Consider the following 14,513-nt stretch of genomic DNA (forward strand, 5'->3'; position numbering starts at 1 on the left):
TGAGGGTAACCACCTATTATATCAGGTACAAAGATTCAATCTTTATTTGATATAGCATTTTTCTACAAAAAAAATTTTAGGTGAAGGTAAGTTTCAATTTATATTTTAAGATGTTTAAAATCTAAGTATTTTTTAAATATAATAACTTGTTAGGATTAATAAGTAGCAAAATTACGATTTCCCATATCTTCAAAATCTCCAATTACAGAGTAGAATTCTGCGTGGCATAAAATAAGAATTACAAGCATTTTAATATAAGGAGAACTGAATTCCACATTTAGGGAAGACACGACACACACAAAAAAAGAAAATCAAAAGACTTGATTTAAATGTGGCTTGAGACCAGGCATAGTGGTGCATACCTATTATCCCAGCTACTCAAGAGACTGAGGTGGGGGGATCACTGGAGCCGAGGAGTTTGAGACTAGCCTAGGCAACATAATGAGATCCCATCCCTAAATAAATTCAATAAATGTGGCTTGATAGTTAAGAACTGTGATTCCCTTAAGAGACTAGAATCAATTAAACTAAAACTCTCCACAAAGTCACACTGTGGGAAGCACACTAAGCTATTCCCAACAGCAGAATGACTCTCCATTCTACTTTCAGATGCAGAACAGCAGCAACCCAAATGTTTTTCTGGATGGTTTACTGGGTTTATAATCAACTGACCCACAACATTTCCCGTGTAAACGGCAAAGACCCCATCCAAGTCAACCACGCACTAAGCTGGATTTTCTACTAAAACATGTCCACCCTATGGAGGTTGTACTGTCTCCTCATCATTTCCTTTTTTGTTTTGTTTCTTGAGACAGAATCTGGCTGTGTTGCCCAGGCTGGAATGCAGTGGCACAATCTCGGCTCACTGCAGCCTCTGCCTCCCGGATTCAAGCAATTCTCCTGCCTCGGCCTCCCTAATAGCTGGGATTACAGGTATGTGCCACCATGCCTGGCTAATTTTTGTATTTTTAGTAGAGACGGGGTTTCACCATGTTGGCCAGGATGGCTTCAAACTCCTGCCCTCAAGAGATCCACCAACTCGGCCTTCCAAAGTGCTGGGATTACAGATGTGAGCCATGGCACCCAGCCTCCCCATCATTTCTAAAAGATTTCCATTGTACAAACACTTTGGATATTTTACTTCTAATATACTTTTACATTCTCATATTTAGTTCTAATGCATGTTATCTTCTAATTTTTGTTATAATATTCTAAACTATAACCCTAATAAAAGTCTGTTCTTAAAAACAAAACTAACCGAAACACGTAAAGACCCATCTCACCCAACCAGACCACATGCTGCCTAATCAAGATACCACACTCACACTGAAGGCAATGCAGCTGACAATCGAGACACTAACCATTTCAGGGGGGAGTTTTCCTACTCCCAAGGATTCCCCTTCCCATGATGTTTTTGTTAGCGCTACTTTCCTCATTGCTCTGCCAGGGTGTCTATTAGCAAGAATTTCTTGGCAGTTAACTCGCAATTTCCACACGCCAAAGAAAACTGAAGGAACCACAGGCAACAACCAGCAGCCTGAGAATTTTGAGGTTGCCATCTACCGTGGAGGAAATGAGTAGACTGATTACCAAATGTACAAGAAAGCCAAATTCAGTCCATTCAAGCCACAAACTAATTATATTGTGTTTCGGGCACAAACACTATTATTATATCTTTCTTATGGTTTAAGGGTTGGCAATAAAACTCTCAGTTTTTGTACATTTCTATAAAAATCACACTTAAGAAAAACTAGTTAGTAGTTTCTGGTTTGCAAAGAATTTTACTATTTGTTCCTTAGTGTTTTAGTAAATGCTATCATAAAAATGAGAGAGTAAATTGTCCCCAGATAACTAAGTGGTATGTTTCAAAGGTTTTATAAATAACATTTATTCATTATTTTACATTTTTAACTTCTTTCTTGCATACATTATCTCTTTTTAGCCATAAAGCAACACTATGAGATAAACAGGAGGAAATTTTTATCCACACTTTAAGTGTCAAAGGTCCAAGTAGACAATGAAGTAACCAAAATTTAAAACACAAGTTTTCTGTTTTTCCCTTTGTACCACACTGCCCATGTATAAGCTGGAGCCTGGAATTTTAAATCCATCTTCCCACAAAAGTAATATAATACATGGTGGTTTGGAGTCTAGACTAATCCACAAAGACTTTTAACTCATAAAGCCTGAATTATCAAAAAGCATATATATTAGTTAAAAGTAGACTTTTGTGGACTGGCCTAAGCCCCTAATATACATAGATAACATCATTTCTTTGGTAAAAAATACACCATATCCTAGAGAGAAAAGACCCTGTTCATAATGAAGAACTGGCCATCCTTCCAATGCACATCCTCTGAAGAAACAGCTGTTGCTTTCAGAGCAGGAATGAAATGCATGCCACAAACACATCCAGCCCCTTCCTTCTTTCTCGTCCCAATGGCTATTAATCTTCTTACCAGTAGAGACACAAGAATATGGTGGCTACAGAAATACTATTTGCTCTCTGGGATTCTGGAAGTATCTTGCTTTCTGTCGCTAGTAGAAGCTATGTGTTCATATACACTAGATATATGTAAGATATGTATAAATCAGAAGTGCCTATAGCTGGAAGAATGAACAGACTCATCTCTTGTTCAAATCTAACTTATACACTCCAATGGGAGTGATTCAGAGACTGGAACAAGGCTCAGAGGGAGAAGTGCAGGTGAGTAAGGTCCATGGTGGGCACACAGGGCATGGTTATTCATGATAAGTCTTCTTTATTTACATCCAAATTAGAGAAAGTAGTGAAATCAGAAAGAAGTGATTGAATTTTTAAAATATATTCATTTTATTTGCTCAACAAGTAGGAAATTAAGAGGAAAACATTAAATCCTTGCTATTCTCACTTTTTTTTTTTTTTTTTGAGATGGAGTCTCGCTCTGTCGCCCAGACTGGAGCCCAGTGGCTCGATCTCAGCTCACTGCAAGCTCCGCCTCCTGCGTTCATGCCATTCTCCTGCCTCAGTCTCCCAAGTAGCTAGGACTACAGATGCCCGCCACCACACCCGGCTAATTTTTTGTATTTTTAGTAGAGACGAGGTTTCACCATGTTAGCCAGGATGGTCTCAATCTCCTAACCTTGTGATCCGCCTGCCTCGGTCTCCCAAAGTGCTGGGATTACAGGCATAAGCCACCGTGCCTGGCCACTATTCCCACTTTTTTCTAAGAGTATCTTCCACTTAACAGGTATGTAAATTCTTCAGTGAAGATTTCCCCAACAGCTGTCAAACTCACAAACATGGTTCTTCTCTACAGGGCAGTTGCAAAGGAAAAGATAGGAAACACCTCTTCCCAATTCCTTTTCCCCTTGGATTATGGAATGGGAAAGATTGCTTAATAAAATACCAGAGACTTAATATGTTTTAAGTATCACCCCTCCCCAAAATACAAGTCAGGTTCACTGCCTCCAGAAGACAGTGTGATAAAGAGTAGTGTGTTTTCTGAGACTGGCTAAGCATCAGAATCACCTGAGATGTTTAAAAAAAATTTTAAACAAAAAGATTCCCTGGTAGGAGGCAAAGGGTGAAAAAGAAGAATCTGTGCTTTTACATCGCTCTGTAGAAAATTCTGATGGTCAGATAATTTCAAGAGCCCTGGATAGTTCATACGCATCCTCCAAGCCTCTACTCTCGACAAACACCTAGGAAGGCTTCCTTAACACCCTCTCCTCGCACACCCAGGTTAGACGCCTCCCTGCACACATCCTCACGCCACGCACTTCCAGAGCAGCCTGTACGGCATTCATCTTACAAGATGATATCTGTCAACAGACTGGCTCCCCAAAGAAGCTGGGAGCTTTTGGACGTTCAAGACTGTCATGTGTTTTAACATTCCCAATGTCCAACACAACGCCTGGCTACAAATGTCCATCAAAGAAATGACTAATAAATCAGAAACCAGATTCTGTAACTAGTTCTTTCCCACTGTGTGAATTTAATTTACTTAACTGCTCTAAGTCAGTTTTCTTTTCTCAAAATGAAGAGACTAAAGCAGATGATTTCTTATGCCACAGACCCCTAGTCATGAAGAAAGCATATCAAACCACGGCAAGGCTTTATGTAAGACTGCAAACAGCTGAATGGCACAGAGTATGTAGTCAATAAATATTTGAATATATTGATGCTTTTCCTTATTTTCCTCCCCACAAGTAACCTGGACAATAGTCAAATCTTTAACATTTTCAGTGGAGGTAAACCCAAACATCATGGACAGTATTGTTTTTACAATGACATAAAACAGATTTTTTAAAAATTTATTTATTTTACTAAAATAAAGATGGGGGTCTCGCTATGTTGACCAAGCTGGTCTCAAACTCCTGGCCTCAAGTGATCCTCCCATCTCAGCCTCCCAAAGTGTTAAAAATATAGGCATGAGCCACCGCATCTGGCCAAAACATATATTTGGATATTTATGTAATTCCAGCAGTATTTCAATCAAGTAAGCACTGTTGCTCTAAAGTTTGTGAATGAAACTCTCAAGGACTGAATCAATCCAATACATGAATATTTAATTAAAAGTTGACCTATTCTCAATATTAGCCTGTTGAGCTCCGTTGGGGCAGTGATAATTCCCATCTCGTTCACTGATGGACCCTCCCAATGCCTAGCAAAGTGCTTAGAGGATACCAAACAGCTAGTAAACATGTGTTAGATAAATGGGTACTGCGGAAATCAACAGTGGCTCCACAATAATCAAGGGCATTATCTAGCCCATTATTTCCAGAAGTAGCTTATAAACTAAAGAATGAGCTGGCTCAACATTTTGTGAGACATATCAATATTATCTGTGATTATTTTATCACAGATTATTATTATACATGAATATAATAATATATTATTATACCAATAGATATATTATCTATATTATAATATTATATATAGGGTAATATATATAATATACTATAATATATAAGATTATAATAATATCTATTTAAAAACTATTAAATAAAAACAAAACAAAACTTGGCCAGACACAATCATTCACATCTGTAATTCCAGCACTTTTGGAGGCCAAGGCAGGAGGATGGCTTGAGCCCAGGACTTTGAGACCAGTCTGGGCAACATGGCAAGACCCTATCTCTACAAAAAAAAAAAAAAGTAGCCAGTCATGGTGGCACACATGGCTGTGGTCCCAGCTACCTCCCACCAGGAAGTTTGAGGTGGGAAGATTGCTTGAGACTAGGAGGTCAAGACTGCCGTGAACTGTGATCACACCATTGCACTCCAGCCTGGATGACAGAGTGAGACTGTGTCTCAAAAAACTAGAATAAATAAATGAAATGAAATCAAAATTAAAACTCAAAAACATAAGTACTAAAAGTGAAATAACTTACAAAGAAAAAAATATATAACATATATACAACTAAATTTACTACTCATTGCTTTTAAATACATGTTTACTTAATAAAGTACTTACTTCTACAGTCATCCTGAATATCTACAGTAGCAAATGGCATGTCTACCAGAGAATCCATAATATTGGCTTCAAATTCCTCCGACATTTTCTTTTTTCTTGATTCATTTTCACACTCATTGGAATTAATTTCTCCTTTAACATTTCACAAACAGAAAAAAAGGATTATTTAACTTGTTATTTTTTAAACTTATATCCTAAATGAAAATAACTCAGCTAACTGAATTCAATATAAATTAACAGCTGTTAAGAAAGTACCACTTGTGTTCAAATATATCATAGTTATAAACATTTATACCACATTATATATTTTTGTACACACTTATAAAGCTTTAATCATTTTTTAAAACACAGTATTCAACGTATGATTAGATGAAAACCGAGTCAATCAGTAATCCTCAAGATCTTTTATAGCTATATTTTAACTGTAAAACTACATATTTTTTCACATACCTTTTTTTTTTTTTTTTTTTTTTTTTTTTTTTGAGACGGAGTCTCGCTCTGCCACCCAGGCTGGAGTGCAATGGCCGGATCTCAGCTCACTGCAAGCTCCGCCTTCCGGGTTCACGCCATTCTCCTGCCTCAGCCTCCCAAGTAGCTGGGACTACAGGCACCCGCCACCACGCCCGGCTAGTTTTTTGTATTTTTTAGTAGAGACGGGGTTTCACTGTGTTAGCCAGGATGGTCTCGATCTCCTGACCTCGTGATCCACCCGTCTCGGCCTCCCAAAGTGCTGGGATTACAGGCTTGAGCCACCGCTCCCGGCCAATTTTTTCACATACCTTGTAAAACAACCAACAAGGTTTTGTCAGTCATTCTCATTCTTATTTTTAGCAATATCACTTATATGCTCTTATTTGTACAAGTTCTGGCCTATAATTTTTTCTTCAATAAAGACTTTCAAGTTGTTTCTCTCCATCTTGACATTTAACACTGGAAATTTAGTTTAAAGTACATGGTTCTAAGTAATGCTTTTCTGAAAATTCAATTATTAAGAAGCAAATGATCTTACAGTTTCCCTAACTCCTCTCCCATGGTCATGTACTAACTTTAAAGCCATATTTCCTATTTAGTCTTTTTTTCGTTTTGTTTTCTTGCTATGGGTAGAACAATCTTATACCTTGGGTGGAGGTAAGAGAAAGAAGGTGTATGTTTAAATTGATAAAGTTAATTGCTACATTTATCAGATGGTAGTCTCCCCAGTGCCATTATAATCCATGCCTTTATTGACAGACACAAATGCTGTCTGAACTAATAAGATTGAACAGATCCTGGAATACTAATATAATTTTTACTCTAGATATTTACTAAAGATTAATTTACCACTCAAGATATTAAAGAAGTCCTTTAATTCACTGTCTCGTAATACTCTATTTTGAGATATAATATCTGTAAAACATATTCCATTAAGAATATGGCTTACAACATAGCTATGATGATAGGCCATAGTTAACATACATGCCAGAAAACATAAAATTTTATTGCAATTTGATTAATCTCTACTATTGTTCACACACCCACACCCCTGTTGTATTAGTCCATTCGCATTGCTATAAAGGAATACCTGAGGCTGGGTAATTTCTAAACAAAAGAGGTTTATTTGGATCCTAGTTCTGCAGGCTGCACACAAAGCACAGTGCCAGCATCTGCTTTAGTGGGGGCCTCCAGAAGCTTAAGATCGTGGTGCAAGGCAAAGGGAAGCCAACGTGTCACATGTCAAGAAAAAGAGCAAAACAGAGAGGCAGAGATGCTAGCCTCTTTTAAGCAACCAGATCTCACATGAACTCATTACCACAGAGAGAGCACCAAGGCATTCATGAGAGATCTGCCCCCATGACCCAAACACCTCCCACCAAGCCCCACCTCCAACATTGCGGATTACATCTCAACATGGGATTTGGAGGAGACAAACATAAAAACTATTATCATTCTGCCCCTGGCCACCTAAATCTCACTGCAAAATATAATCATCTCTTCCCAATAGTCCACCAAGGTCAACTCATTCCAGCATTAACTCAAAAGTCCAAAGTCTCATTTGAGACTCAAGGTAAGTTTCTTCCACCTATGTGGCCAAGGCTAAACAGTATAAACTGCTTGTAAATGCTGACAACTATGCTGAATACATTCATATGTTTCTCATTTCTGCTATTCAAACGTTTCAAAATTGAATATTACCTTTCTAAGAAAAACAATACATACATTTTAAGTACATTATAAAACCATACCTTTAAATATATGCTAATATTAAAATATAGGTGAAGCAAATGACTTCATCAAAAATAGGCCAACAGGGCCGGGCAAGGTGGCTCACGCCTGTAATCCCAGCACTTCAGGAGGCCAAGGCAGGCAGATCATGAGGTCAGGAGATACAGACCACCATGGCTAACGCGGTGAAACCCCATCTCTACTAAAAATACAAAAAAATTAGCCAGGCGTGGTGGCACACACCTATAGTCCCAGCTACTCAGGAGGCTGAGGCAGAGGAATTGCTTGAACCCGGGAGGCGCAGGTTGCAGTGAGCCGAGATTGTGCCACTGCACTCCAGCCTGAGCGACAGAGCAAGGCTCTGTCTCAAAAAAAAAAGAGAGTGTAAAAAGGGTATGGACAGTCGCCCACTGTCACACAAAATGCAAGTTTCCTACCTGGATAATAAATGACTACTCAATTCTGCTAAGTAAGTCTCTCATCACTCAACTAGGTAAATAGTAAATTTATCCCAGCTGAGCAAGTTGCCTCACACCTGTAATCCTAGCACTCTGAGAGGACTGCTTGCGCCCAGGAGTTCAAGCCTGGGTGACATGGCAAGATCCCGTCTCTACAAAAAAAAAAAAAAAAAAAAATACAAAAATTAGTCAGGCATGTTGGCACGGACCTTGCAGTCCCCGCTACTTGGGGAGGCTGAAACAGGAAGTTGGCATGATTCCAGCAGATCCAGGCTGCAGTGAGCCATGATCGCGCCAGTGCACTTCAACCTGAGCAACAGAGCAAGACCCTGTCTCTAAATAAAAAAACAAATAAATAAGTTTATTCCTAAGAACAACTAGAAAGGGCCAAAGGCATCCATTCTAGTCCTGGCTTAGCTACTAAAAATAGTATTAACATCTTACACGTTAGTAAATGTTGACTGCTGCGTAGAAATCAACAAGTTACCTGACCTCCAGGCTTTCCTTTCCTCCTCATAAAAAGGGAACAATAGTACAATCCAAATTATTGGGGAGAAATGGACAAAATAAGTTAATAATGTCCGAAAATGGATGAAAGGAGGAAGTAACCTCCACAAACATCTTAAACTTTATATGAGTATGGAAAATATACAGATATGCTAACAGGATCCTGAATTGCAAGGCCACGGCACTTAAGGAACTGGAGTATGGCTCTTTTCTCCTTAACAATTTCCATTCCCATGCGTTTCCTAATTGCAAAAACTCACTGTCATCACTCCATTCACTTAACAATTGTAAACATATTTACATGAGTTAACTGCTATTTATATAGCACACGTTAACGTTTTTATGCTTTTTATACTCTTGTATGAGTTTATCCTATGAAAATCTTGCAGAGGAGCACCTTTTCTCTAATTGGTTTGCGGTCCCTTTTACTGAAAGTCCAACCCCTAACATGCTCCACTCACAAAGTTCAATTCACAACAAACGCTGACCCAAACTGGAATTTCATCCCGGGCGCTAGTATAGACTTGGCGCCAGTTTTAAAATTGGTCATGTCCAAACCTGGCAGAAAATCCTAAATGAGACAGTATGGTGGTTCAGGTGCTTAATATTTGTGATATAAGATACAATCGAGATTTTACTAGGTTTTGTTTACATTTACCCACATCGACACCGTCGAAAGCAATGTGTATTGGCATTAAGTTTGTGCAAAGGGTCACAGGATGAGAAAGGGAAAAAGAAAAGTGAAACTCGGGGATGGGCTCATACCCCCGCCTCCTGTCGGACCCACAATGCGTGGATTAAAACGGTTCGCTACAGGCAACACCGATGTACACTCGGTTGCACCGGGCTCCTCGGTGCTACCCTGAGTCCTTTCTGGAAGGAGGGAGACTCGGAGCAGGGCCGGCGCGGGTCAGGCCCTCCCAGAGGTCGAGCGCAGAGCGGGTCCAAGCCCCCGCGGCTCCTGTCGCCCCCGCCCCGGCCCGCTGGACAGCCAGGTCTCACCCGCTTCGGCGCGCTCCATGGTCGCGGCGCATGCGGGCGGCGCGTGTGGGCTGGCGGCAGCGGTGGTGGCGGGCCGCAAACAGGGGCTGGAGGAGAGGTTGAGGCCAGGGCGGGGCCCGGGGCCCGAGGGTAGTGCGCTGGGCCGGGGCGGGGTCCAGCAACAGGCGGCGTGGGCCCGGGCAGCGGAGGCCAGGCCTGCGGAAGCGCGGAGCTTCCCAAGCCGCAGCCCCCGCAGCAGCAGCAGCAGCAGCCGCAGCGCCGGCATGTCAGGCCAGACGCCGGAACCAACCGGAAGGGACCGACCCGAGTCGCCGGCGGTACCCGGATTCGAGCGAGAGGCGCGGCCGCGCTCGGGCAGGGCGGGGGAAACTAAGGCCGGCGACTGGGGCGTCACGGCAGCCCAGGTCGTCTCGACTCTGCAATGCAACGCTGGGTCCTGCCTGCCTCCCGAGCCCCGCGGCCTCCGACGGCCTTATAAGCCCTCATTTATATCCCGTGGCGCAGCCTTTCCTGTCCCACGCTTTCAGGGGCGAGATTGGGACTAGGATGAAAGAATTCTCTGGCCCGGTGTCTTTTGAAAACCCATGTACTTAGTTTTGCAATCAGGGTTCTGATTGCAGAATATTTGGGAATAGCGAAATGTACAAGAATGAGACCTTGTAATTCTGTATAATAAGATACTTTATTTACCTTACCTTTAAAAAATACAAATTGTGACAAAGTCTCTAATTTTTAACAATGATGTTATGTTTAGACATTAAGAGGAAACCAGTTGCTGGTTTTTGTAGTGTAAGGTACTGCTGTGAGTAAATTGGGAGAAAAAGCAATTTACTTAGTTTTAAAAAAAATAAAAACCTTTCACTTGAAACAGAATGCTATTGATATTGGTTTTAGTGCAAAGAAACCAGGGGACAAAAACATTAGGTGCATCCGTCCACATATTAGCACTTTTCGTGAGTAATAACACTTCGCTTATGTTGAATGCATCCTAGAATAGGGATGGAAGAAAAGACTCCTACACAGCCACAACAGCTGGCGTAAAGGCTGCACACTAGAAGTCAGCAAACTAGTTACTCTGATTTTCAAATAATTTTAACACGTTGAGAATCTGATGCCCATTTATGGGCTGGTAGAAAAGTACAACCAGTTCCCCTAATATTTATTTAATGCCTGGGCTCTGTGCTGAGAATGTGCAGGTAAGACAGGTCTTTTACTTATGGAGCTGATCATGTAATAGTGAGAGGTGACAACGTGCTAGCAGCCCTCGTGCTCTGGGCACCTTCTTGGCCTCGGGGTCCACCCTGGCGGCACTTGAGGAGCCCTTCAGGCCACCACTGCACTGTGGGAGCCCCTCTCTGGGCTGGCCAAGGCCTGAGCCAACTCCCTCTGCTTGTGGGGAGGTGTGGAGGGACAGGCGCAGGCGGGAACCAGGGCTGCGTGCTGCGTTCATGGGCCCGCGTGAGTTCCGGGCAGGGTAGACTCCAGGATCCCGCACTCAGAGCAGCCGGCTGGCTGCCGACCCCGGGCATTGAGGGGCTTAGCACCCGGGCCAGCAGCTGCCTAAGGTGTGCAGGGTCCCCCAGCATTGCCAGTCCCCCCACGCCACACTCTAATTCTCGCCAGGCCTCAGCCACCTCCCCACAGGGCAGGGCTCAGGGCCTGCAGCCCGTCATGCCTGAGCCCCTACCACACGGCCCAAGACTCCCCTATGGGTGCCACCCTTGCTTCTGGGGTGCAGTCCCATCAACTGCAGAAGGGCTGAGGAATGCAGGCATATGTCTAATTAAAGGATTATAAACGCACCAATCAGCACTCTGTGTCTAGCTCAAGATCTGTAAACGCACCAATCAGTGCTCTGTGTCTAGCTAATCTAGTGAGGACTTGGAGAACTTTCGCGTCCAGCTAAAGGATTGTAAATGCACCAATCAGCACTCTGTATCTAGCCCAGGGATTTTTAAACGCACCAATCAGCACTCTGTAAAATGTCAGCAGGATGTGGGTGGGGCAAGATAAGGGAATAAAAGCCGGATGCCCCAACCAGCAGAGCAACCTGCTCAGGTCCCCTTACATTCTGCCGAACCTTTGTTCTTTTGCTCTTTGCAATAAATCTTGTTACTGCTCACTCGGGTTCCTGCGGTCTTTATGAGCAGGAACATTCACCTCATGTGAGGGTCTGCAGCTTCACTCCTGAAGCCGGTGAGACCAAGAACCCACCAGAAGGAAGAAACTCTGGACACATCTGAACATCTGAAGGAACAAACTCCGGACACGCCATCTTTAAGAACTGTTAACACGCACCGTGAAGGTCTGCAGCTTCACTCCTGAAGCCAGCGAGACCATGAACCCTCTGGAAGGAATGAACGACTGCAGATGCGCCCCCTTTAAGAACTGTAACACTCACCATGAAGGTCTGCAGCTTCAACCCTGAAGTCAGCGAGACCACAAACCCACCAGAAGGAAGAAACTCTGGACACATCTGAACATCTGAAGGAACAAACTCCGGACCCGCCATCTTTAAGAACTGTTAACACTCACTGTGAGGGTCTGCAGCTTCATTCTTGAAGTCAGCGAGACCAAGAACCCACCAATTCCGGACGCAATAGCAGAGAAAGAAACATAAGTAACTGCAGAAATAAAAGCTGCAAAAATGTGGTCCACATTCATAGTGAAGAGGATGAGGATATGCCACCCCAAATATGCCACTTCAGCATAAGGATTAATCTTGAACTGAAAAGAGTTCAGAAACTAAATACTCAGGAACATCTCTGACCTCCCCCTTTCTGCTGAAAAGCAGGACATAAATTTCCCTTTGTAAAGGTGACATAAATTTTTATTTTTAAAGCTTTACAGGGCCAGGCCAGGTGGCTCATGCCTGTAATCCCAAGACTGTGGGAGGTCGAGGCTAGTGGATCACTTGAGTGCAGGAGTTTGAAACCACCCTGGGCAACATAGCAAAACCCCGTCTCTACCAAAAATACAAAAATTAACCAGACGTGGTGACCCACATCTGTAATCCCAGCTACTCCAGAGGCTGAGGTGGGAGAATTGCTTGAGCCCAGGAGGTGGAGGTTGCAGTGAGCTGAGATGATGCCACTGTACTCCAGCATGAACAATAGAGCCAGATCCTGTCTCAAACAAAGAAACAAAAAAGCTTTACCACTCACCCATATCAGAAAGAGGAGAATGAGTCTTACCTGAATAACAAACCCATACATTTTCTAGTAACCTTCCCATACCACAAATAGGCTAAGCCCCCTTTTCCTTTGTCTAGCCTCTTCACACTTTATCATCGTTAAAGTGATATAGAAGCCCCCAGTTCTAACTGTCTCTTTGGGCTTTTAGTTCTTTCCTGTGAAGCATCTATGTGCGTGTGCAGTAATCCTTTTCTCCTCTTAATTTGTCTTTTGCCAATTTAATTCACACAGTCCAACCTACTGAACTAAATGGACAGGAGAAAGATTTTTCTGCCCCTGCGGTGTGTTCCAAGAGATACATGGAAGTTAATTATCTTACCTCAGCAGAGGTATCAGCCCAAATGCCACATATGTTTCACCACCAGTATTATGAATATAGAGTCTTACCAACACCTCCCATGTGGAGGAACATTTGAATTACCCAAGTCTGAAAAAGGAATTTTTCACAGAACTTTTAGAAATAACAGGGAGAAAGAGAAGTACAAGGTGAACCTTGGACATCTTCTTGTGCCAAAAAGCAAAGACAAATGGGGACTATCAAAAACACAAGAACGAGCTGGAAACATCTTTCTTTGAGCAAATGGGAGATAATCTGACATCGTAGAAGGATAACAACTGATTATAATAACATACTTGAGTACAAAATCTATACACCCATAATGATATTCAAAAAATGAGGAAGAAAAACTAGTAGGCCACCATTAGAGGTGACAAGTACACAATTTCTTAGTCTCCTTACTCTAAAAATTAAAGGGAAAGAAACATTTACCATGACTTTTTAGAAGTAGTAGTATGGGAAAGCTGCTTTGCACAGAAGAATATTTAATAATAAATATAGGAAACAAAATAATTGTAAAATTACCATTTTGCCACCACAACTGATAACTGATTGATGCGAAGATCATCAATATATTCTAAAACCATTACATGAAAGGTTAATGTGGACCGAGATATTTATAAGTTGCCAAAAAACTACCCCCCACAAAATACCTGGTAATTGCTCAGGCGAGAACGTATTTTTACTCCATGTAAATAAACCTGGTTGTCACCACCTTTATCGTGGTCAGTAGACAACCTGTGAAAGCTCCTGTGAAAGCTGTAGCATCACGGCAAGGTAGTCTTGCCATAGATGTTTCACCTGAAGCTGCTAAGGCTTTAAATATAATTTTCAGATTTCCAGAAATACAGGAGCTAGAGGAACAAGTAAAATAACATGATGAGGAAAGAATCAGACCAATCCAGAATGTGTGACATTCTAGAAAATAATTGGCTCAGGCTTTTCAAAATCTCAGTGGTGGAGTTGTGGTACAGGAACAGTGTGGTAGCTTAAAACTAAACCCTTCAACCCAGTTGTTTTGGCAGTGTGCCAGTGTATATTGTCCTCTGGGGAGAAAAGGGCTGTGTACTAATAGTCAGGGATGAATGGGCAGAACATACCGAGGGAGAGGGAAGTGTGGACCAGAGGATCCATGCCCTCATGAATCATGCTGCTGAAGAGGCTGAACCTTCGCTAAAGCATTGGGCAACCTGGTTCTTTTTTGCTGTCATAAAACAAATTAATACCCTAGTGTCTGTTGCAGTTGTTCCCTTCTTTGTGTCCACTTGTCCTCATTATTTAGCTCCCACTTATAAGTGAGAACATGCAGTATTTGGTTTTCTGTCCCTGTGTTAGTTTGCTAAGGATAATGGCC

General features: G+C 42.1%; 1 protein-coding gene across 4 annotated transcripts in view; it reads right to left on the minus strand.

Annotated features, from left to right (window-relative positions):
* AKAP7 (A-kinase anchoring protein 7) overlaps nt 1-10,490 on the minus strand; it is a 148,998-nt gene extending 138,508 nt beyond the window's left edge. For all 4 annotated transcript variants that reach the window (XM_017958324.3, XM_017958325.3, XM_009206082.4 and 1 more), the window contains exons 1-2: nt 9,629-10,490; nt 5,460-5,591 (exon numbers count right to left, since the gene is read on the minus strand). In XM_017958324.3, coding sequence (XP_017813813.2) covers nt 5,460-5,591; nt 9,629-9,893 — 397 coding nt within the window. In that variant the 5' untranslated portion in view covers nt 9,894-10,490. The remainder of the gene's footprint in view (nt 1-5,459; nt 5,592-9,628) is intronic.
* Between the last annotated feature and the right edge of the window lie 4,023 nt (nt 10,491-14,513).

The sequence above is a fragment of the Papio anubis genome, chromosome 6 (assembly GCF_008728515.1).
Source record: "Papio anubis isolate 15944 chromosome 6, Panubis1.0, whole genome shotgun sequence".
Taxonomy (NCBI): Eukaryota; Metazoa; Chordata; class Mammalia; order Primates; family Cercopithecidae; genus Papio; species Papio anubis.